At 63.3% G+C, this 24,501-nt stretch overlaps 1 protein-coding gene across 1 annotated transcript; it reads left to right on the top strand.

The window, feature by feature from the left end:
• The first annotated feature begins 461 nt into the window (after window positions 1-461).
• Window positions 462-24,501, top strand: KIRREL2 (kirre like nephrin family adhesion molecule 2). The gene is made up of 15 exons (XM_075906974.2): window positions 462-963; window positions 8,535-8,684; window positions 9,941-10,090; window positions 10,230-10,387; window positions 10,659-10,809; window positions 13,443-13,548; window positions 13,761-13,909; window positions 14,592-14,719; window positions 14,942-15,068; window positions 16,146-16,246; window positions 16,634-16,832; window positions 17,561-17,671; window positions 22,147-22,256; window positions 22,470-22,553; window positions 22,857-24,501. Exons 1-15 carry the CDS (start codon window positions 912-914, stop codon window positions 23,274-23,276), a joined length of 2,196 nt encoding a protein of 731 aa, XP_075763089.2. The 5' UTR covers window positions 462-911; the 3' UTR covers window positions 23,277-24,501.

The raw sequence follows: 24,501 nt of genomic DNA, 5'->3' as shown, positions 1-24,501 counted from the left end.
GATTGTGCACCAGACACTGCACACAGAAACAACACACGCGCACTGTGCAGACACACAAATGACAGTGTGTACGTGCACATGTACTGCCAACTACACACACTCTGCTATACACAGCAGCTCCCTCCCCCCCCCAAACCCACCCACACCCCGGGGGTGGGGGGAAGGCTGTGGAAATGCACATGTTGTGTGTGCACTTTTCCCTTTACTGTTCTTGTGAGCTGGCTTGATCCATGCATGTATGTACTATGTTGTGTAGCACACCTACACCCCCCCCCACGCACACACCCTTCTCATACTGCTTGGGGTATCCTCTGTTTGGGATATGGGGCTTCCCTCCCCCCCATGCAGCAGCAGATGACCCAGGCTGTGTGTGATCTTTTTTATTAATGAGCGCTCCCTTTCCACCAATCGGCACCCACCCTGGGCGGGGCCTACCGGCTGCTGGCCTCAATGAGCTGCTATCCCCAGAGCTGAAGGGTTTCAGAGCATCAGCCTGGCTGTGCAAAGCAGGTCCTCAGGATCGAGAAGGAACCCAGGAGTCCTGGCTCCCAGCAACCACTAGACCCCACTCCCTACATAGAGCCAGGGACAGAACCCGGGACTCGGGAGTCCTGCCTCCCAGCCTCCCCCACTCTAACCACTAGACCCTACTCCCCTCCCAGAGCTGGGCATAGAACCCAGGACTTTTGGCTCCCAGCCCCAACACACTCTAAGCACTAGACCCCCCCCTCTCCTGCCCTTCTCTGCCCTTGGATAGAACCCGGGAGTCCTGACCGCCACCCTCCCCCGGTGGGTGCAGAGGAATCTGGAGCAGAGCCACGCTGTGGATTTACCGATCCCCATCCCAGTGCCAGCAGCGGACCGGAACCAAGGGCTGGATCCCCACGGGGGCTCCCTGACCCAGCACGGACATGCCAGCTTTGCTCCCCTACTTCCTGGCCCTGACCTGCTTCGCCCACACAGGTAGGAGCTGGGGGAACGGGGATCAGTTGGGTCCCCCAGGCCATATCTCCTGCTACTCCCAAAGTGGGATGAGCAATGGCTGGTTTTGGGGGTCTTCTTGGACTTCCTCCTCGGGCTTCTGCAAACACAACACGGGCTGCAGGGGGCTGGGAACCAGGACTCCTGGGGTCTCTCCCAGGCTCTGGGAGGTGAGAGGAGTCTAGTGGGGAGAGGGGAAGGAGGGAGGGCTGGGAACCAGGACTCCTGGGGTCTCTCTCGCGCTCTGTGACTGTCATCCTGACCTTGAGCGAGCTCCTCTGGCCTTTGCTATGCAGGAAGATGGAGCCAAGCAGTGTGTTTGGGGGCAGGGGATACGGACGTGTCTGGGGGCACGAGGGGGGGGGGTTGAGGATGGCCCAGGGAGGGATCCTGCACTGACTGGTGGGGTGCTGCATGGTCCCCCAGAGGAAGGAGGGGGCAGGCGGTGGGGAGTTGTCTCCTAGCCTCCCTGCATGGGGCACTCTGGGGAAAGAAATCCTGCAGTTTCTGAGATGGTCCCCTACAGAGTGTTCTCAGGGCAGGAGTTGCTGGGTTCTCTCCCAGCCCTGGGAGGGGAGTGAGAGCCAATGGCTGGAAGGGGGCTGGGAGCCAGGATGCCTGGCTCTTAAATCTGCCTCAATTTCTCCTTCTGGAGGCCTTGATCTCTGCTGGGGCTCCAGGGGGACAGGAGGCAGGAAGCGAAACCTCAGCTCCATCCTCCCCGCCCCCTTCTCCCCGCTTTTGCGGTGCCTCTGTCAGACTCTCTTCTGCTGTGCTGACAGGGCAAGGAGCACATCAGCCCGTGGGGCGGGTACGGGGTGCCCAGGCATGGCTGAGTGCCAATCGCCCAGGGGGGGCGTGGGCATCCAGGGTGTGTGGAGGTGTCAGGGGAGCTGAGCCAAGCTCACACTTACACGCCTGGCTGGGCTGCTGGGCCCCCAGCTATGAATTCCCTTTACAGAACACTAATGAATCCTGAGCGGTTTGGGGCAGGGTGTCGGGGGGGGGGGGGGTAGAATGGGGGTGGGGTCTTTGCCTTGGGGCACAATTTTTCATCCACTCATCTTAGAGGAGATGACAGGGGATTAGGGGAGTGGGTTTGAGGTCTGACAGTGGAGGGTTAGAGTCCAAGTGGTAGGAATTGGGGGCTTAGGGGGTTGACAGAAATTGGGGTCTGACAGGGGAGGGATGGGGCACAGGGGGAAATTGGGGGGCTATGGAGCTGAGGAGCATTGGGGTCAGACAGGGGAGGGATGGGGGAGCAGGGAGAAATTGGGGGGCTATGGGGCTGAGGAGCATTGGGGTCAGACAGGGGAGGGATGGGGGAGCAGGGAGAAATTGGGGGGCTATGGGGCTGAGGAGCATTGGGGTCAGACAGGGGAGGGATGGGGCACAGGGGGAAATTGGGGGGCTATGGGGCTGAGGAGCATTGGGGTCAGACAGGGGAGGGATGGGGAGCAGGGAGAAATTGGGGGGCTATGGGACTGAGGGGGATGGGGACACGGGGAAATTGGGGGGCTATGGGGCTGAGTGGAATTGGGGATGGGAGCTCAGGGGGGAAAAGGAGGCTGAGGGTCACTGGTGTCTGACAGGGGAGGGATGGGGGCCTAGAGGACTGTGGGGATTTCTGGGGCTGGGTTAGAGGAGGGCTCAGGAGAAGGGCCCATAACTATCCCAAAGCTGCTTTTCCTGGGCCAATCTTCCCCATTTCTCCCCTGCTCCAGTCAGACCCACAGGCCCTTCCAGCCTGGTACCTGCCCCTCCCTGGTTCTCTGCTGCCCAGGATGTGAAACCCAGGGCCCTGGTCCTGTGGCCAGGCAGGTTCAATAACTAACCCTGCTCAGTGATGCTTTCTATACGGGTCAGGATGCCTGGGTTTGCTCCGTGGCTCTGGGAGGGGAGCGAAGTCTAGTGTTTAGACCAGGGGAGGGGACTAGGAGCCAGGACGCCTGGGCTCTGCCCCATATCTGGGAGAGGGGTCTAGTGGGTGGGGAGGGGCTGGGAGCTAGGACTCCTGGGTTCTAATCCCCACGTGCCTCTCCTCTGGGGGTGGGGGAGGGGCTGCCTTTGCAGACACACACACACACAAAATTAACATCTGTTGGCTGTTTGGAAGTGACCTAATTTCTGGGGGCCGAGCTGGTGCCAGGCAGGGCTGGCAAACCTGCCGGGGGTGTTTGCTCATTGCCAGGCAGACAGGTGGGGCATGTGCCCCTCCACCATGGGGCTTTCTGGGAGGGGGTGTCTCATGCCATTAGGGGTGGCCCGGGGCAGCTGCAAGATTCCCCACCCATGACGGGGGGAGGGGCAGGGTTTGTTTGTCTGTCTATCCCAAATCTGTCTATCCCCCACTTCCTCTCTCTCCTGCTACCCCCTGGAGGTAGGGCCAGGCCAGCAAAGGAGGTAGGTGCAGGTCTCAGTGCTCATGGAGCCAGGCCAGAGGGATGTCAGCCGTGGACATGGGGTGCAGGGCCAGGCTCGTGGCGGCGGGAAGCACAAGCCATGGGGCGAGAGGGCCAGGCCGGGGTGTGTGTGAGGAGTGACCAGCCCCATTCTGGGCTGCAGAGGCAGCAGACGGGGAGATAGCTGGACAGAGGAGGGGGATGGGCACAGAGTGAGCCCTGGCACAAAGGGGTCCATTGTGGGTCCTGGCGGCTCCCGCTCCCACAAGCTGCCTGTCCCAGGGTGGAGCCTCCTGTGCTCCCCCCCCACACCCTCCTCTGTGGCTCCCAGCACAACACCAGCTTTGTGTGGGCCCTTCCCTCTCCACATAGGCCCTATGGCCTGCCCTGCCTGCCTATCCCTCCCCTGCTTCATCCACCCCTCCTGCCCCACGAGGGGAAGGTACTGGCCCTAAGGCTAACTGGCTGGCTCACAGGGGTTGGAAATGGGACAGCCTCCTGGGGATGCCCCCTCTGTCTGTCACTCTCATTATCCTCTTTATGTAAGATGGGGAAACTGAGGCACAGAGAAGCAACAGGACTTGTCCAGAATCTCCTAGGCAGTAGTACAGGGGCAGAGCCAGGGAGAGAACCCAGGAGTCCTAGCTCCCAGCCCCCTTTGGTCTAACCCCTAGACCTACCTCCTCTGATTCCCAGCCCCTGGCCTCTGTGTTTCCTGACTCACTGTCCCATGCTGTAACCGCTAACCCACCCTGCCTCTGGCTAGTTCCAGTCTGGGAAGCTCAGAGCTCTCTGCTCGCCCTTCCTCCCACTCTGCCCCCCTCCTGTACAGGGGGGGCTTTCTGGGGGGGGGGCAGGGCCCTGACCAGGCTGGGATCAGTGGGGCCCCAGTTTCTACACAAAGCTATTTGTCAGAACTGTGCAGCTTCCAGCGCCCCTTCCCCAGAGCCAGGCGCACAATGGGCCCAGATTTCACGCCTGTTAGGAGGCAGGAATCCGAGGCCTCTGCACAGCTTCCAGGGGGATTTGCTGTCAAGCGTGGAAATGCGCCTGAGTGTCTGTGAGTGCGGGGGCAGGAGAGCTGACAAGCGGGGAATGAGGGATGCTGAAAGAACCCAGGCGTCCCGATTCCCAGCCCTCCCCCTGCTCTAGCCACTAGATGCCCCTCCCATCCCAGAGACAGGATAGAAACCCAGTATCCTGGTGCCCCCTCCCCTGACTCTAATCATTGGGCATCATTCTCCCTGTCTCCAGCTGGGGGTGCAGAGTGGGTTCCAGCCTGGAACCGCTGGCTTATCTCCCCAGCTCTGGGAGGCAGTGAGGTCTAGTGGTTAGAACTGGGCTGGGTTGGGAGCCAGGAAACCTGGGTTCTCTCTCCAGCTATGAGAGTCAGTGGGGTTTATTGGTTAGAGCAGGGCTGGGTTAGGAGCCAGGACACCTGGGTTCTCTCCACAGCTCTGGGAGGCAGTGTGGTCTAGTGGTTAGAACTGGGCTGGGTTGGGAGCCAGGACACCTGGGCTCTCTCCAGAGCTCTGGGAGGCAGTGGGGGGTGCTGGATCAGTGCCATATATCTTCTCCTGCAGGGTGGGAGGGGGGCATGGGGACAGCTGGGTGTGCTGAGTGCTGGTGAGTGGGCGTGCCAGGCTGTGGGCATCAGCCTGGCGCTGCGGCTGTTGCTGCGGCTATTGCTGCGTCATGGGGTGTGAGTGTACTCGGGGAGCAGGGGTGGGGAATCTGGGTCCATCCATGGAGTGTGTGTGTGTGTGTGTGTGCGACTGTGCCCAGTGCCAGTGTATGTATGGGGTTGTGCAGAGACATCTGCAACCTTGTTGAGGGTGTGTGACCCTGTGTGTTGGGGGGGGCTCACAGGTGTGTGACCCTGTGTGTGTGTCAGGGTAGAGGGGCCTGGGTGAGTGATGTTGAGGGGCCTCCGTGTGTGTGTGGGGAGCCCCAAGGGTTTGTAAGTCTGTGTGTGTCAATGGGAGGGGGGACTGGGTGTGTGATGTTGTGGGGGTGTCAGGAGGGGTGAATCTGGGTCAAGGTGTATGTGATTCCTTGTGCACGTGTAAATCTGGCAGTGTGTCTGAGTCAGTGTATGATGGGGGGTTCAGTGTCATGGGCTATAGAATCCTAGAACACTAGGACTGGAAGGGACCTCGAGAGTCATTGAGTCCAGTGCCCCGCCCCCATGGCAGGACCAAATACTGTCCAGACCATCCCTGAGAGGATAAAGTGTGTTTGTGTATCAAGCAAAAGCTCTGTCTGTTGGTGAGCCATCCGTGTATGTCAGAGCCCTGGGTGTGTGTCACAGCTCTGTGGGTGTGCCACAGAGCCCGTGTGTGTGAGAGTGAGAGAGGGCTGTGTGGGGGGGGGGGGGGGTAGTGAGAGAGAGAGAGAGAGAGAGAGAGAGAGTGCTCTGTGTGTGTGTGTGTGTGTGTGTGTGTCTGTGTGAGGGTGTGTGTGTGTGTGTGTGTGAGAGCAAGAGAGGGCAATGGGGGGATAGTGAGAGAGAGAGAGGGCTCTGTGTGTGTGTGTGTGTGTGTGTGTGTGTGTGTGTGTGTGAGGGTGTGTATGTGTTTGTGTGTGAGAGCGAGAGAGGGCAATGGGGGGGTAGTGAGAGAGACAGAGTGCTCTGTGTGTGTGTGTGTGTGTGTGTGTGTGTGTGGGGGGTGTCTGTGTGTGTGTGAGAGCGAGAGAGGGCTATGGGGGGGTAGTGAGAGAGAGAGAGAGAGAGGGCTCTATGTGTGTGTGGGGGGGAGGGGGTGTCTGTGTGTGTGTGAGAGCGAGAGAGGGCAATGGGGGGGTAGTGAGAGAGAGAGAGAGAGAGGGCTCTGTGTGTGTGTGTGTGTGTGTGCATGTGTGTGTGTGTGTGTGTGTGAGGGGGTGTCTGTGTGTGCGTGTGTGTGTGTGTGTGAGAGCGAGAGAGGGCTATGGGGGGGGAGTGAGTGAGAGAGAGAGAGGGCTCTGTGTGTGTGTGCGTGTGTGTGTGTGTGAGGGGGTGTCTGTGTGAGAGCGAGAGAGGGCTATGGGGGGGTAGTGAGAGAGAGAGAGAGAGAGGGCTCTGTGTGTGTGTGTGCGTGTGTGTGTGTGTGTGTGTGTGTGTGTGTGAGGGGGTGTCTGTGTGTGTGTGAGAGCGAGAGAGGGCAATGGGTGGGTAGTGAGAGAGAGAGAGGGCTCTGTGTGTGTGTGTGCGTGTGTGTGTGTGAGGGGGGGTGTCTGTGTGTGTGTGAGAGCGAGAGAGGGCTATGGGGGGTAGTGAGAGAGAGAGAGGGCTCTGTGTGTGTGCGTGTGTGTGTGTGTGAGGGGGGGTGTCTGTGTGTGTGTGAGAGCGAGAGAGGGCTATGGGGGGTAGTGAGAGAGAGAGAGGGCTCTGTGTGTGTGCATGTGCACGTCACCCCCTCTGCCCTGCCCCGATAACCAGTGCACAACCAGTGCAGCCTGGCCTGCTGGGGGTTGGGAGCGGGTGTCCACGTGGTGCCCATCTGTCCCTGCTCTGGGGCTGGTGTCCATCCCCTGACACTGTGCAGGGGGAATCCCTCCTCCATCCCTTCACCCACAGAAATCCCATTAACGCTCCCTGTAATTATAGAGCCACAATCTAATTAGCGGGGGAGGGGATATTCAGTATCAGCGAAGTCAAAACCAGTCAAGGAGTGAAATTAAAGGGTGGGGGGCTGGAAATGAACCAGGACATTGCCCCCCTCCCAATTCTGTGTGAGGTCACGATCTGCCCCGTCACTCTTCCCTGCCTTCCCTGCCAGGAGGCCTGGGGTTTTCCCGGGCCCACGGAGAGGGGTGAGGGTCAGAGCAGGGTCCCTGTGCTGTGGGAAGCCTGGCATGGGTCCATCCCCCGCTTTGGTTCTGTCTCCTCCCCCAGCCCCTCCCCAGCGGATTATCCCCTTATTCAGAGCCCAGCTTATTGGGTAAACGTGGACACAGGGGACAAGGGTCGGGTGATTGGATTGGAATTAGGAAGGGTTTAGCCAGGAGATCAGAGCTGGGGTCCCAGGCTGGGCATAGCGGGCAGAGGTGAATAGGGGCTGGGGGGAGGGAGGGGAAGTGGGAGGGTCTGCAAGTCAATGGGGCAGAACTGAGTGGCGTCTCTGTACCAGCATAGGATGGTAATTGGGGTTTCTGGGGCATTGGGTATCGGTGGGGTTGGGCTGGGGGAAGAGGTCCTGGGGGACCCTTGGGGGAGGGGGTATTTGGGAGGGGTGGAGCTGGGTGGGGATCCCAGAAGAGGGGGGATTTGTGGGGATGGAGCTGGAGGATTAGGGGGGGTCTTCCCCATTCAGTCTCCCCCCCACCTTTTTGGGGGCAGACAGACCTGAGTGCATTGAGGGGTCTCTGACTCCTGGCCCCCAAACCTAGCATCATTTGGGCCCCAGCTCCTACACCCCCATGCCTCCCCAGCCTGCCAGCCCCACAGAAAGCCTGGGCCAGCTCCAAGCCCCTCAGCACCCTCCATCCTTTAGGGGGCCAGTGTAGGTCAACTAGCACCCCCCAGCCAGCCAGGCCCCACCATGGGTCTGGATTGCAGCCAGCACCCACTAGAGGGGAGAGGTCCCAGGCCCCATTCCCTGTCCCTGCCTGCCAGCCAGAGTGGCTGCCCCTCAAAACACCCCTCTGCCTGCCCCTTCCATTTCCCTGCCGCCCCCCACCCTATTCAGCCCCCCCCCCCACCAGAAAGGCCCCTGAATCAGGCCAGTCCCTCATTCACTTGCAATTACAAACGGATTTGCTGGGGGCTTCCCTCCTCTCCCACTGCCTGGATAACTCTGGCCTGCACTCCCCACACACACCTCTGCTGCCCAGATCCCCCATCTCCCTGCCTACACTCCCCACACACACACCCCTGGTGCTGGGGTGCCCCACCCCCCCACCTGCACTCATTCCCACACTCCCACTGCTGCCTGGATCCCCCATCCTCCCCTGGCCTGCACTCCCCCGCCTGGATCTCCCTTGTCCCCTGGACTCTGCTCCCCACTCTGTCCCCTTCCCCATCCAATGTCCCCTCAGCTTGTGCCCCTGCTGGGAGCCTTCCCCTACAAACCCCCCTGTGTCCCTCCCCAAACTGAGACTGAACCCTGGAGTCCCGGCTCCCAGCGACCTGAGTGGTTAACGCCTGCCTCCCCCTTCTGCTCCTGCCAGGCTGGGGCGCATATTTCTTCCAGCAGCCCATGGACCAGGTGGTTGTGGCAGGGCAGTCGGTGACGCTGGCCTGCGTGGTCGTGGGCTACCGGGGCATGGTGCAGTGGACCAAGGATGGCCTGGCACTGGGCGGAGAGCGAGACCTGCCTGGTACGTACACGGCAGTCATCAGGGGGCACCCTGCTGCAGGGGGATGAGAATCCCTGGGGGGGGGGGGGTGTAACGCAGGGGAGGACCCCAGGTGGGCCCCCAGGGAGTGCTGTGCTGGGGGTGGGGATTTGAGGTTCCCTAGGGGGCACCAGGCTGTGAAGGGGATGAGGGGTTCCCAGAGGGTACTATGCTGGGTGTGGGTCCCCAGGGGGCGCTGTGCTGGAGGTGGATCCCCAGGGGGGTGCTGTGCTGAGGTGGGTCCCCAGGGGGCTCTGTGCTGGAGGTGGATCCCCGGGGGGGCTGTGCTGGGGTGGGTCTCCAGGGGGGTGCTGTGCTGGAGGTGGATCCCCAGGGGGGGCTGTGCTGGGTGTGGGTCTCCAGGGGGGTGCTGTGCTGGAGGTAGGTCCCCAGGGGGTGCTGTGCTGGGTGTGGGTCCCCAGGGGGGGCTGTGCTGGGTGTGGGTCTCCAGGGGGGGGCTGTGCTGGAGGTGGATCCCCAGGGGGGGCTGTGCTGGGTGTGGGTCTCCAGGGGGGTGCTGTGCTGGAGGTAGGTCCCCAGGGGGGGCTGTGCTGGGTGTGGGTCTCCAGGGGGGTGCTGTGCTGGAGGTGGATCCCCAGGGGGGGCTGTGCTGGGTGTGGGTCTCCAGGGGGGTGCTGTGCTGGAGGTAGGTCCCCAGGGGGGGCTGTGCTGGGTGTGGGTCTCCAGGGGGGTGCTGTGCTGGAGGTGGATCCCCAGGGGGGGCTGTGCTGGGTGTGGGTCTCCAGGGGGGTGCTGTGCTGGAGGTAGGTCCCCAGGGGGCGCTGTGCTGGGTGTGGGTCCCCAGGGGGGGCTGTGCTGGGTGTGGGTCTCCAGGGGGGTGCTGTGCTGGAGGTGGATACCCAGGGGGGGCTGTGCTGGGTGTGGGTCTCCAGGGGGGTGCTGTGCTGGAGGTAGGTCCCCAGGGGGAGCTGTGCTGGGTGTGGGTCCCCAGGGGGGGCTGTGCTGGGTGTGGGTCTCCAGGGGGGTGCTGTGCTGGGGGTGGGGATTTGAGGTTCCCTAGGGGGCACCAGGCTGTGAAGGGGATGAGGGGTTCCCAGAGGGTGCTATGCTGGGTGTGGGTCCCCAGGGGGCGCTGTGCTGGAGGTGGATCCCCGGGGGGGCTGTGCTGGAGTGGGTCCCCAGGGGGCTCTGTGCTGGAGGTGGGTCCCAAGGGGACATTGTTGAGGGGGCTGGAGGGGGCTGTGCCAGTCTCTGCAGTCTGTACCTCTCTCCCTCAGGCTGGCCCCGCTATTCCATCATTGGGGACCCGGCTGCCGGGCAGCACAACCTGAGGATCGAATCTGCTGACCTGGGTGACGATGCCGCGTACGAGTGCCAGGCAACGCAGGCGGCCCTGCGCTCCCAGCGTGCCCAGCTCACTGTGCTCCGTGAGTGCCCCTCCCCTGTCAGCCTAGGGCACTGCTCTGGGGAAGCTCACCCCTTTGCAGCCTCTCCCCCGCCAGCTTCGGGTACTGACATGGGAACTCCCATCCCATCACTAACCCCTTGTCCCCATCTACCCTCCAGTGCCCCCCAATGACCCTGTGATCCAGAATGGCCCCATCGTCCGGGTCCAGGCCAGTGTGCCCTACAACCTGACCTGCCAAGTGTCGGGCGCCAAGCCCGCCCCTGAGATTAGCTGGTATCGTGATGGGCAGATGCAGGATTCAGCCCTCTACGCCAAGGTGAGTGAGAGGGGTAGGGTATTAAAGGGGCAGCCCAGATTGTGTGGACAAGGTATTAAAGGGGCGGGCCTAGCTATGTGGGGCAGGGAATTAAAGGGGTGGTCTGGATGGGTGGGTGTGAGACAGGATATTAAAGGGGTGGGCCTGGCTATGAGGGGTAGGGAATTAAAGGGACCATGGGCTATGGCATGAAGGGATTCTCCTTCCCAGCCCCCGGGACCCAAAGAGGGTGGCCCAGGCCCCCAGGCTGAGGCTCAGCTCTGCCCCCCAGGCCCTGATGGAGGATGGAAAGCGGGCAATGGCCGTCAGCACCCTGCTCCTCACGCCCAGCACCCGGGACATGGGCAGCACCTACACCTGCCGCGTCGCCAACCCAGCCGCACCCGCTGGCAAGCAGACCTCCGTCAGCCTGGACGTGCTGTGTGAGTCCTGAGCCAGGCCATGGGCGCAGGGAGGGGCTTGGCCTGTGAGCACAGCAGAAGGCGCTGTGCTGCGGGGAGCTGGGTGGGGCCTGGAGGGGGCGCTGTGCTGCGGGGAGCTGGGTGGGGCCTGGAGGGGGCGCTGTGCTGCGGGGACAGGGCGGGGCCTGGAGGGGCGCTGTGCTGAGGGGGACAGGGCAGAGGTCTGGGGGGGCGCTGTGCTGAGGGGGACAGGGCAGAGGTCTGGGGGGGCGCTGTGCTGCAGGGACAGGGCGGAGGTCTGGGGGGGTGCTGTGCTGTGGGGACAGGGCGGGGCCTGGAGGGGGCGCTGTGCTGAGGGGGACAGGGCGGAGGTCTGGGGGGGGCGCTGTTTTGAGGGGGACAGGGCAGAGGTCTGGGGGGGCGCTGTGCTGAGGGGGACAGGGCAGAGGTCTGGGGGGGACGCTGTGCTGCGGGGACAGGGCGGAGGTCTGGGGGGGCGCTGTGCCGCGGGGGACAGGGTGGGGGCTGGGTGGGGGCTGGGTGGGGGCGCTGTGCTGCGGGGGACAGGGTGGGGCCTGGAGGGGGTGCTGTGCTGCGGGGACAGGGCGGGGGCCGGGTGGGGGCGCTGTGCTGTGGGGGACACGGTGGGGGCTCAGTGGGGGCGCTGTGCTGCGGGGGAAAGGGCGGGGCCTGCTGGGGGCGCTGTGGTGCGGGGGACAGGGCGGGGGCCTGGTGGGGGCGCTGTGCTGCGGGGACAGGGCGGGGGCCGGGTGGGGGCGCTGTGCTGTGGGGGACACGGTGGGGGCTCAGTGGGGGCGCTGTGCTGCGGGGGACAGGGCGGGGGCCTGGTGGGGGCGCTGTGCTGCGGGGACAGGGCGGGGCTTGGAGGGGGCGCTGTGCTGAGGGGGACAGGGCAGGGGTCTGGGGGGGCGCTGTGCTGCGGGGACAGGGCGGGGGTCTGGGGGGGCGCTGTGCTGCGGGGACAGGGCGGGGCCTGGTGGGGGCGCTGTGCTGAGGGGGACAGGGCGGGGTCTGGGGGGCGCTGTGCTGCAGGGACAGGGCTGAGGTCGGGGGGGCGCTGTGCTGAGGGGACAGGGCGGAGGTCGGGGGGGCGCTGTGCTGAGGGGGACAGGGCGGGTCTGGGGGGCGCTGTGCTGAGGGGGACAGGGCGGAGGTCTGGGGGGGCGCTGTGCTGAGGGGGACAGGGCGGGGGTCTGGGGGGGCGCTGTGCTGCGGGGACAGGGCGGGGCCTGGAGGGGGCGCTGTGCTGCGGGGGACAGGGCGGGGCCTGGAGGGGGTGCTGTGCTGAGGGGACAGGGTGGGGCCTGGTGGGGGCGCTGTGCTGCGGGGACAGGGCGGGGCCTGGAGGGGGCGCTGTGCTGAGGGGGACAGGGCGGAGGTCTGGGGGGGCGCTGTGCTGCGGGGATAGTCTGGGGGGACGCTGTGCTGCGGGGACAGGGCGGGGCCTGGAGGGGGCGCTGTGCTGCGGGGACAGGGCGGAGGTCTGGGGGGGCGCTGTGCTGAGGGGGACAGGGCAGAGGTCTGGGGGGGCGCTGTGCTGAGGGGGACAGGGCGGGGCCTGGAGGGGGCGCTGTGCTGCGGGGACAGGGCGGGGTCTGGGGGGGCGCTGTGCTGCGGGGACAGGGCGGGGCCTGGAGGGGGCGCTGTGCTGCGGGGGACAGGGCGGGGGTCTGGGGGGGCGCTGTGCTGCGGGGATAGGGCGGGATCTGGGGGGACGCTGTGCTGCGGGGACAGGGCGGGGCCTGGAGGGGGCGCTGTACTGCAGGGACAGGGCGGAGGTCGGGGGGGGCGCTGTGCTGGGGGGACAGGGCGGGGGTCTGGGGGGGCGCTGTGCTGAGGGGGACAGGGCGGGGCCTGGAGGGGGCGCTGTGCTGCGGGGACAGGGCGGGGTCTGGGGGGGCGCTGTGCTGCAGGGACAGGGCGGAGGTCGGGGGGGGCGCTGTGCTGCGGGGACAGGGCGGGGCCTGGAGGGGGCGCTGTGCTGCAGGGACAGGGCGGAGGTCTGGGGGGGCGCTGTGCTGCGGGGGACAGGGCGGGGCCTGGAGGGGGCGCTGTGCTGCGGGGGACAGGGCGGAGGTCTGGGGGGGCGCTGTGCTGCGGGGACAGGGCGGGGCCTGGAGGGGGCGCTGTGCTGCGGGGACAGGGCGGGGCCTGGAGGGGGCGCTGTGCTGAGGGGGACAGCGCGGAGGTCTGGGGGGGGCGCTGTGCTGCGGGGACAGGGCGGGGCCTGGAGGGGGCGCTGTGCTGCGGGACAGGGCGGGGTCTGGGGGGGCGCTGTGCTGCGGGACAGGGCGGAGGTCTGGAGGGGGCGCTGTGCTGCGGGACAGGGCGGGGCGTGGAGGGGGAGCTGTGCTGCAAGACAGGACGGGGTCTGGGGGGGCGCTGTGCTGCGGGACAGGGCGGGGCCTGGAGGGGGCGCTGTGCTGCGGGACAGGGCGGGGTCTGGGGGGGCGCTGTGCTGCGGGACAGGGCGGGGCCTGGAGGGGGCGCTGTGCTGCGGGACAGGGCGGGGCCTGGAGGGGGCGCTGTGCTGCGGGGACAGGGCAGGGCCTGGAGGGGGCGCTGTGCTGCAAGGACAGGTGAGCCCCACCCCAGAGCTGGTCGCACCCCGCTGACAGGTTTCTCCCCCCCAGACCCGCCCACTGTGATGCTCTCTGTGCAGCCGCAGACTGTGGCGGAGGGGGGCAGGGTCAGCTTCCTCTGCACCGCCACCGCCAACCCCGAGGTGACGGGCTACCGGTAAGTGCCTGCACCCGGCCTGCGGGCTGCCCCGCCCTGCCCCCTGGTGGCTGCGGGGGCACGTGCAGGCCCCCTCCGCCTGCTCTTCCTGCCTTTCCGGCCCAGAGCAGAGGGGAGCCTGCACCCCCTGGTGGGCACATGTGGTACTACCCCAGCTGATGCAGCCTGCGCTCCCCTAATTCTGCATCTCCTTCCCCCCTGCTGTGGGGCAGGTGGGCGAAGGGTGGCGTGGCCATCGCCGAGGCCAATGGGGACAGCTACGAGGCCACAGTCGACCACTCCTTCTTCACCCAGCCCGTGTCCTGCGAGGTGGCCAACGCTGTGGGCAGCACCAACGTCAGCACCCTGGTGGACGTGCACTGTGAGTGAGGGGGCGGGCTGGGTGCTGTGAGGGGGCGGGCTGGGCAGGCACTGTGAGGGGGTGGGCTGGGTGCTGTGAGGGGGCGGGCTGGGCAGGCTCTGTGAGGGGGCGGGCTGGGTGCTGTGAGGGCGCAGGCTGGGCAGGCACTGTGAGGGGGTGGGCTGGGTGCTGTGAGGGAGCAGGCTGGGCAGGCACTGTAAGGGGGCGGGTTGGGTGCTGTGAGGGGGCAGGGGGCAGGCTCTGTGAGGGGGCGGGCTGGGCAGGCTCTGTGAGGGGGCGGGCTGGGTGCTGTGAGGGCGCAGGCTGGGCAGGCACTGTGAGGGGGCGGGCTGGGTGCTGTGAGGGAGCAGGCTGAGCAGGCACTGTGAGGGGGTGGGCTGGGTGCTGTGAGGGGGCAGGCTGGGCAGGAACTGTGAGGGGGTGGAGCGGGGGTGGGTGCTGAGGGCACAACTTGTGGTGGGAGTCAGAGGAAGGGCGCTGCCTGGAGGAAGGGAAATGGGCTGGAGATGGGCAGGGGGCAGCAGGATGGGGGAAGGGGAGGGCTGTGGTAGCTGCGGGGCTGGGCGCTTAGCGGGGGGATTACTGAAGGGGGGTGCAGGCTGGGATTGGAGCCACAGGAGGCGGGGTTGGCAGTGTTGTAGGGATGCCCCACCCCCGCATTGACTGACTCTTCCCCCTGCAGTCGGTCCCCGCCTGGTCTCCCAGCCCAAGCCCCTCACCGTGGATGTCGGAGCCGACGCCTCCTTCACCTGCACCTGGGCCGGGAACCCGCCCCTCACTCTGGCCTGGACCAAGAAGGGATCCAGCGTGGTAAGTGCCCTGCCCTCCACAGGCCTGGCCCCGTGCCAACCACTACCCCCACTCCCCTCCCCTCTCCAGCCAGCAGGACCCAGGCAGGCATCCAGCATCCCACACTCTAACCACTAGCCCATGCTCCCCCCAGACCAAGGAATAGAATGCAGGCATCCTGACTCCCCCCCAACCACTAGTCCCCACTCCTCTCCCTGCTCTAATTGCCCCGTGTGACTGCAGGTGCTGAGCAATGGGAACACCTTGCACCTCAAGGCCGTGACGCAGGAGGATGCTGGCACCTACGTGTGCAAGGCCATCGTGCCACGCATCGGTGTGGCTGACAAGGAGGTGACGCTGGCGGTCAACGGTGAGGGCAGGGTCGGGCTAGGGCGGGGCATTACCTGGGGTGGGGCATCCCAGGGCAGGGCATTACCTGGGGCGGGGCATCCCAGGGAGGGGCATTACCTGGGGCGGGGCATCACCTGGGGCGGGGCATCCCAGGGCAGGGCTTTACCTGGGGCGGGGCATCCCAGGGAGGGGCATTACCTGGGGCGGGGCATCCCAGGGAGGGGCATTACCTGGGGAGGGGCATCCCAGGGCAGGGCATTACCTGGGGTGGGGCATCCCAGGGAGGGGCATTACCTGGGGCGGGGCATCCCAGGGAGGGGCATTACCTGGGGTGGGGCATCCCAGGGCAGGGCATTACCTGTGGCGGGGCATCCCAGGGAGGGGCATTACCTGGGGCGGGGCATCCCAGGGCGGGGCATTACCTGGGGCGGGGCATCCCAGGGCGGGGCATTACCTGGGGTGGGGCATCCCAGGGAGGGGCATTACCTGGGGTGGGGCATCCCAGGGCAGGGCATTACCTGGGGTGGGGCATTACCTGGGGCGGGGCATCCCAGAGAGGGGCATTACCTGGGGCGGGGCATCCCAGAGCGGGGCATTGTCTGGGGCGGGGCATCCCAGGGCAGGGCATTACCTGGGGGTGAGGCATCCCAGGGCGGGGCATTACCTGGGGGTGGGGCATCCCAGGGAGGGGCATTACCTGGGGTGGGGCATCCCAGGGAGGGGCATTACCTGGGGGTGAGGCATCCCAGGGCGGGGCATTACCTGGGGGTGAGGCATCCCAGGGCGGGGCATTACCTGGGGGTGGGGCATCCCAGGGAGGGGCATTACCTGGGGTGGGGCATCCCAGGGCGGGGCATTACCTGGGGGTGGGGCATCCTAGGCGGAGCATAGCCTGGGGGCGGGGCATCCTAGGCGGAGCATAGCCTGGGGGCGGGGCATTGTTGGGGGATGGTAAGCCATGGGTGAGGCCCGAGGTGGCCCCTCCCCAGGAGTGGCTTCTCATGGGGTGGGGCAGGCCCTGAGATGAGGGGTCTCTGTGCTGGAGAAGGGGCATGAACTGGTGCCACCCTCTTTAATGTGCTTCCCCTCATTGCAGGGCCCCCCATTATTGCCACTGAGTTTGACCAGCAGACAGCGCTGGGGGACAAAGCGCGGCTGGAGTGTCTGGTGGAGAGCTCACCCCCCCCCGACCGCATTGTGAGTGCTGCCCCCCCATCCCCACTGAGCCCCCAGGCCCCTACCTGCCCCTACCCACCTTCACTGACCTCCAGACCCTCTATCTGCCCCCACTGACTCCCTAACCCACCGACCTGCCCCCCGCATCGTGAGTGCTACCTCCCACCCAGTGACACCCGCCTGTTCCCCTCCCAACCCCACTGAGCCCCCCAGCCCTCTACCTGCCCCCACCTTCCTCCGTTGTCCCTCAGTCCCCTACCTGTCCCCCCCCACTTCCGCTAACTCGTAGTCCCACACCTACCCCCACTGTTTCCCAACCCACCAACCTGCCCCCTAAGCACATCATGAATACTGCTCTCTCCCACTCCCTTCCCCCACTGAGGGGCCCGTGTCTTGGTCTCGTGGCAGGTGTGGGCATGGGGCGAGCAGGTGCTGGACGGCGGCTTGGAGGAGCGCTTCACGGTGGACACAGCGCTGACAGAGCGGGGGGTGCTCTCAGCCCTGCTCATCCAGCCCACACGCCCTGAAGATTTCACCCTGCCCTACAACTGCACGGCCTGGAACCGCTTTGGGGCCCGCTCGGCGGCCCTCATGCTGCGCAGGCAGGGTGAGCTCCGCCCACATCCTTACTAGCCCCGCCCAGATCCTTCCTGACTCTGCCCACATCCTCACTAGCCCTGTCCCAGACCATAGCCACGCCCATATCCACACTAGCCCCGCCCATGGCCCTCACTGGCCCCACCCACCCACAAGCCTGCTACTGCTGTGTGACCTGGCACTACTTAGTCCCATCCTGAAAGGGTGGGTCCAGGGCCAGATTAAGGCAAGGGCTAGCCGGGGGGCCCGTGATGACAGCTCCTGGATCGCGGGCTGCAACAGCTCCCAGCGGCCACTCTGTAGCGGCCACCCGGGGCGGGGGTCACGTTAACCCCCGCAACGCCGGCCAACAGCGCCCTTCCCCCTGCGGCCTGCACAGCCAGGCTCGGCCCGCCCCGGGCAGCCCCAGGCTGCGTGCCAGCGGCGATAGCTGGGCTGGGCATGTGCGTTCTGCCGCCGCCAGCTCTGCACACCCTCCCCCACATGCTGGTGTGGGGGAGGGGCCGCACATGCGCCCTTTCCCAGGCGCTGGTGTGGGGGTGGGGCCATGCATGCACCCTCCCCCAACTCGGGGTGCAATTAAACTGTCCACCCGGGGCGCCAGAATGGCTTGGTCCGGCCCTGGGTGGGTCCCATGGGATCCAACCCCAGCCCGATTATCCCCACCTGCCAGCCCCAGAGGTGGCTGCATCGGGCGAACTGTCTCCATGCTCGCGCTCACCTGTCCTTCCCCCACAGAGGTCCTGCCCATCATGATAATTGGGGCTTCGGCCGCGGCTGCTGTCACCCTGCTGCTGGTCCTGCTGACTGGTCTGTCCGTCTGCTGCCTGCGCCAGTGCCGTGGGAAAGGTGAGATCACTGGCTAACCCCGCCCTTTCCCGCAGCCCATCCATCCCTGGGCAGGGCCCCCCTTCTCCAGTGCGGCAGCCCCTTCTCGGGGAGCCCACTCCTCTCCAGCAGCAGTGAGACAGCCTTTTCTCAGGGGTCCACTCCAGTGCAGCGACCCCCTCCTGGGGGGCCCACTCTCACCTGGGGGGTCTGCCCCTCCGCCTCTGGGACAGCGCCTGTCAGGGCCTTCAGCCGCCTGCCTCTGCCGTGAGCCCCCTCGGGGGGTCCACTCCCTCTGGACCCCCGGGGCCTCCACCCTCAGAAGGAACGGTGCCCCCTGTTCTCTAGACCAGAGCAACACTCAGCCAGCACAAAACAGGAGGACTGAGCTTTGAACACAGCAAAGGATCTCTCAGGCCAGTCGGCCTGGGCCCTCAGCCCATACATCAGCCTCCCCTGCAGCCAGTGAGACCTTCCTGCTCTGCTCTCAATCCCCCAAAAAACAACCCGTCTCCCAGCAGAGCCTCCAATATCCCCAGCAACAGCCCCTCCCCTAGCCATTGTCTTCTCTCTAACTAAGATGGTCATCCAGTCCCTCTCTTCTCCACCTCTTCTCCTCCATCCAATGTTCTCCCCCCGCTGGGGTCCACTGGGCCGGTCCCTGGGGTCTCCCCTCTGCCGCCCATTGTCTATCATCTGGCCAGAACCAGCTGTGTCCTCTGAGCAGGGCCGGGGTCATCAGGGTACCAGACTCCGCAGCTTCGGTTCTGGGCTGTTCTCTGAAACAACAGATTCCCCACCACTGTCACATTAAACCAGTAACATCCGGACACTGAGTGCCCCCTTGTCTGTAACCACCCTTTGAACCCCCCAAACTCCCCACTTCCTCACACCCATGTACAGACATGACCACCTGCCAGGCTGATGGGCCTGTCCCCCTTCACATGCAGACATGCTTCTGTGACGGCGCGTTGGGGGTCCCCCGTCTCCTGCACCCCGAAATGGCACAAACAGACTCCACCAATCAGTGGAATTGAGGGTGGTTTATTGCTTCTCCATGATACAGCACAGCACAGATGTAATCTGGTTACAGGAACTGGGGGCTGAGGCCTCAGTGCCCCCTTGAGATGGGGGGATCCCAGCCCCCTCCCCAGTTCCTTCTTCCCTGCTTTCCCGACAGGAACTAACCCCCCTCTCCAAGCCCTGCCCCCAGCCAGGGCATCATTCCACCTCCCTTTGTTTCTCCCCATGGGGGGTGGGCTGGTTCAACCGGTATGGTACCTTTGCATAAGAAGGTTTTCCCTCCTGGGTCTTGCTCCAGACAGCAGAGGTCACCACAGGCCAGCAAGTACCCCCACTACGTCACAGCTTCTAACATGTGTTAACACACCAGGGCTAATACATGGACCCACACATGTTACCATGCTGACCTCTGGAGACACATGGACATGCATGTTTAGATACGGGCATCCATGCGGGTTGCTGTTAGTCTCATGCGGTATGTCTACAATACCGGACTAATTTGAACTAAGCTAATTCGAATTATCTCATCTAGACTTAAAAACTAGTTCGAATTAGCGTTTTGCTAATTCGAACTAGCATGTCCACACTGAGTGGACCCTGAACCGAGGTTAAGGATGGCCGGAGGCAGTGCCAGCAGGGCATCAGGTTAGGACTTAGAGTGTGGAGCTGCTGCCTCAGGCTAGCCGAGGGCTGTGCTTAAAGGAACCCGACCCCCACCCCGGACAGACAGTTCTCAGGGGTGCCCCGCTTGCAAAGCAGTCCTGGCTTGGAGTGCCCTGAGTGCCCACACTGGGCACATCACAGCACTCGGCCATCAGCCTGGCTGCACTTGCCGCAGGCTGCCATCCGGAGGGGGGAGTCAATCGGGGGGGCTGCAGGAGAGCTTCCACCCCGAGGAGCCCGCAGAGCCACCCCAGTCCTCCCCATTGGAGGCTCGTACCCTATTCCTCCCTCACCTCCTTCCACTTACTCCTCCCTAGCCCCCTTCCTGATGTACAAAATAAAGGACACGTGTGTTTAAAAATAGAAACTCTCTTTATTGAACAAAACTCGGGGAGACTGGGAAAAGGAGGTGGGAGAGGGGAAGAGAGAGGGTGGGAGAGGGGAGGGCAACTAAAATGATCAGGGGTTTGGAACAGATCCCATATGAAGAGAGGCTAAAGAGACTGGGACTTCTCAGCTTAGAAAAGAAGAGATGGAGGGGGGATATGATAGAGGTCTATAAAAGCATGAGTGGTGTGTAGAGGGTGCATAAAGAATAGTTCTTCATTAGTTCCCATAATAGAAGGACTAAAGGACACCAAATGAAATGAATGGGTAGCAGGCTTCAAACTAATAACAGAAAGTTCTTTTTCACAAAGCAAATAGTCAACCTGTGGAACTCCTTGCTGCAGGAGGCTGTGAAGGCTAGAACTAGAACAGAGTTTAAAGAGAAGTGAGATAAATTCATGGAGGTTGGGTCCATGGAGTGGTATTAGCCAGGGGGTAGGAATGGTGTCCCTGGCCTCTGTTTGTGGAAGGCTGGAGATGGATGGCACGAGACAAATGGCTTGGTCATTGTCTTCGGTCCATCCCCTCCAGGGTACCTAGGGTTGGCCGCTGTCGGCAGACAGGCTACTGGGCTAGATGGACCTTTGGTCTGACCCAGTACGGCCATTGTAAGCTCAGGGCTCAGGGTCGGGGGTCTCAGTGGACCCCCTTGATTTTCATGCCAACTTGCTCCTGGGTGGCCAGGCTGGCAGCTCTCCTGCCCTAGACGGCCACTTTCCTGTGCCTAGTGCGGAGGTCGTGGATGAGGTCCACAATGTCTGCACTAGACCAGGCGGGCGCCCGCCTCTAGCAGACCTGGGCAGGCTCCCGGGAGCCGCCAGCCTGGTCCCAGGAAGAGGCGGAGGGCTGGGTGGCAGCGGGTGGCCGGCTCGAGCCGTGCCAGGTGCAGGGTCTGCTGGCTGGGTGCTCGCAGGCTTGCACCTGGCACGGGCACCGTAGCCAGCCCGTGCCCCTTTAAGGGGTCCGGGGCTGGGAAGGGGGCAGAAGAGTTTCCCTGGTGGTGCCCAGAGTGGCCACCAGGGCAAGCTGGGGAGGGCTAGCCTCCCACTAGTTCGAATTCAGTGGCTACACAGCCCTTAATTCGAACTAGTTAATTCGAACTGGGCGTTAGTCCTCGTAGAATGAGGTTTACCTAGTTCGAATTAAGCGCTCCGCTAGTTCGAATTAAGTTCGAACTAGCAGTTTGCATGTGTAGCACCTATGAAAGTTAATTCGAACTAACGTCTGTTAGTTCGAATTAACTTTGTAGTGTAGACATATCCATGGTGACATGGTCAGGCATGCTGCCCTCCAAGAACATGTCTGTACAGGCATGAAACGTGTCACATGTAAGGTCACACGAGCAAACCTTCACGTATGTGAGCAGCCCTGGTCCCCAGGCATGAACATGATTGTCATTCCCATGCACTCCTGGAGCCATGAGGTGTCTCAGACAGATCTCCAGTGATGTGGTAACCCCAGTGGGTGTGTCTAGACTGGCAAGATTTTGCGCAAAGCAACTGCTTTTGCGTAAAAGCTTGCCAGCTGTCTACACTGGCCGCTTGAATTTGTGCAAGAGCACTGACTTTGTAATGTAAGAAATCAGTGCTTCTTGCGCAAATACTTTCCCGCTCCCACTCAGGGGTAAGCCCTCTTGCGCAAGAGGGCCAGTGGAGACAGGCACCTTAATTTTTTGCACAAGAAAGCCCGATGGCTAAAATGGCCATCAGAGCTTTCTTGCACAAAAGCGCATCTAGATTGGCATGGATGCTTTTGCGCACAAGCACTTTTTGCGCAAAAGCATCCTTGCCAATCTAGACGCTCTTTTGCGGAAATACTTTTAATGGAAAAACTTTTCCGTTAAAAGTATTTCTGCAAAATCATGCCAGTCTAGACGTAGCCAGGTTGTGTCTGTTTTAACACACGTGTATGAGTGGATCCAGCCCCCCCCAGCCACTCTCACCCCCACTAACACCAATTTCTCCAAGGATGGGGCAGGCAATGGTATTAGGAAGGCAGGATAAGAGATGTCCTGAAGGTAGGCAGGTGGGGTGGGTTCTGGAGTGGCCTAGTGGATAGGGCAATTGCCTAGGGAACACAGGGCTCAAGCCCCACCCCCTCAGCAGCCCCAGTGGTGCCTTCCCTCTGTCCACCCTGGAAGTGACCAGGAACCCACAGCATCTCCTCCCAGTGGCTGGTGCACTCGGAGTGTTATGTAGGGGTGTTCCCTTGCTGCCCCACCCCAGAGGTAGCTGCAGCTTGGTGACAGGGAAGCCACCCCTGGGCAGTGTTATGTGCAGCTGTTCCCAGGCTGCCCTGCCCCAGAGGTGGGCACATGGATGGGTCACAGATTCTTCCCCTTGGGCCAGAACTAGGTGGGGCCCATAGGTGAGCTAAGGACCCAAGTGAGGCTCATGCCCTGCATCTGTCTGTCCATCCAACAGCCAAACGAGGCACCAAGCTCTCCAAGACGGACATCCTGGTGCAAATCACCACAAGCGACAGCAGCCCTACCCGGCCCAGTGACACAGAGAATGACGTCAAGGAGCCCATGGTGAGTACAGCATGGCCCCCTCCTGAGCCCCCGCCCCATGACACTGAGCCCCCCTCTGCTCCCCACAGCCTGGCACCCTGTAATACCCTGCTGGCCCATGCATCCAGTTTCCTTGGGTCACGGGTCACGGTCTGGGTGCTGGGAGTGGGGGGTGGCTGGCAAGGCCATGTACCCCTACTCCAGACTCAGCCCCTCCCCCTCCTCACCCCACAGGCCACGAGCAGCGAGTCCCCGGCCACGTCGCACACGGAGCACAGCGAGATCCTGGAGGAGGAAGAGGGCAGCCAGGACATCAAGGTGGGAAGCCCCGCCCCCACTCCTCTCCCCAAGAGGCAATGCCCTTGTGTCTGCTCCCTCTCGCTTAATGGCACAGCCTGCTCCCCCAGTACCTCCCTGGGCCCCTCCTGCTCCATAGCGTGACCTGCTGACATGGGGCTGCGGTCCCCCTGGATAGGGGGGCATGCAGAGCACAGCTCGCCCCCCAGCATCAAGGGGCATGGGCTCTCTGCAGACTCAGGCAGCATCGCTGCATTGGTCCTTTGGGGCAGCTCTCCAGCCTCCCCTTCCCTTTCTTGTTGACACATGTCTCTCTCCCGCCAGGACCCCACCAACGGTTACTACAAGGTCCGCGCTCACGAGGAGCCTCACCTGCCTGGCAGTTTCTCAGAGTATGCCTCAGCCTCCCGCTCGCTCTACGCCGGGCCCCACACCACCATGTTTCCCCCGTCAGCACAGCCCTACGGCCACCACTATACCCTGGGGGCGCCCAGCTCCCGTACGGCCTACGAGCCCCACTACCAACAGGATGGGGTGTATGGAGGGGGCTACCTCACGGCCCCCTACACCCGGGCCTTCACCAGCTATGTCAAGCCCAGTGCCTATGAGAAGGGAGACAGCAGCTATGAACAGTCGGACCAGGCCAGCAAGGTGTCAGGTGGCTCTCGCTTCTCCTACACCTCCCTCTCGCAACAGTCGGACTACGGGCGGCCTGCCCAGCAGCGCATGCAGACACACGTGTGACTCCCCCAAATACACAACAAGACGTTGAGGGACAGAGGCCCAGGGCCACCCCTATTGGCCGATGGATCAATGGAGGTTCAGCTTAGCCAAGTGTCTCAAAATGGACGACAGGCCAGCTGACTTGTGCTGCTGGAGGTGGAGATGAGCAGCCATTGGCTAGGGGAAGGGATTCAAAATGGCCGACAAACTGGGTTCAAAATGACTGACTCCCCGCTTGACTTTTGTTCCTAGAAGCAGGGATGAGTGGCTATCGGCTCAGCACATGGGTTCACAATGGCTGAGGAGGGGGTGTTCAAAATGGCTGACAATCCTGTGGAGTTTCTCTGTTGGCCCCAGGGATGGATCTGCCCTGAATTGAGGGGGGGGACGTCCCGAGGTTGGTTACAACAACAGCCGTTGAAAATGGGTTCAAAATGGCCACCACGTTGGGTTCAAAAAGGCTGACGGCCCAGCTGACTGCGTTGGTTGGGCTTGGTGATGAATCCCAGTGACGGGACTGCCAGGGTGGATACAAAATGGCCACCAAGATGGGCTCAAAATGGCCAGCGGCCCAATCAGCTTCCTCCAGAGAAGAATGGATGCTGCATTTCTGAGCCAATTCCGTCAAGCTGCTGGCCCAGAACTGCCAGACCTGGATGTAAGATGGCGGCCGCAAGGCCAAGGTGGTGGTTGATTCTAGGCCACTCTGGGCGGCGTTGTACGCCCGGTCCAAAGGGCCAGAGTAGCAGGCTCTGGGGAGGGGGCAGTGGAGGTGAGCATGAATCCCCTCAGATGGCAGCACCTTCCCCCACACCGAGCGGGGGGCTGGGTTTGCTGCCTTCTCCCCTGCACCACCCTCTGCTGGAGGGGGCTGCTAACAGCCCATGGATGATAAGGGCAGCTTCAGGCTCTCTGAACGCCTGGCACAGGCTCTCTGCAAACTCAGGCATATCCGGGGGGGGGCTGGTTCGGGGGCAGGGAATGGGGCAGAGACCTCTCCCCTGCAGAGGGCACCAGCAGTTCCCCACATGAAGGCCACAGGGAAAGGTGTTGCTGCTACAGGCTGGCCCTGGCCACAGAATCTGCCAGCCACTGGAGCAGGGCCCAGTCGATCCAGCGCGGGGCACTAAACGCCACCACCCCACCCCGTATCCCGCCACACCCCGCACTGCCTCCCCCACCTGTCAATCACCTGTCGACCGCACGACAGCAAAATAATTTATATTTAATAAAAACATGGAAAGAA

This window comes from Pelodiscus sinensis, chromosome 22 (genome assembly GCF_052426305.1).
Source record: "Pelodiscus sinensis isolate ZL-2025 chromosome 22, ASM5242630v1, whole genome shotgun sequence".
Classification (NCBI taxonomy): domain Eukaryota; kingdom Metazoa; phylum Chordata; order Testudines; family Trionychidae; genus Pelodiscus; species Pelodiscus sinensis.
This window is presented reverse-complemented; position numbering and strand designations above follow the sequence as displayed.

Bases quoted from the DNA above. Each gene is read 5' to 3' on its own strand.
- KIRREL2 (XM_075906974.2), top strand. From the start codon at position 912: ATGCCAGCTTTGCTCCCCTACTTCCTGGCCCTGACCTGCTTCGCCCAC. The intron at 14,720-14,941 runs GTAAGTGCCCTG...GTGTGACTGCAG, and splicing joins CCAAGAAGGGATCCAGCGTG to GTGCTGAGCAATGGGAACAC. The intron at 15,069-16,145 runs GTGAGGGCAGGG...CCCTCATTGCAG, and splicing joins GGTGACGCTGGCGGTCAACG to GGCCCCCCATTATTGCCACT.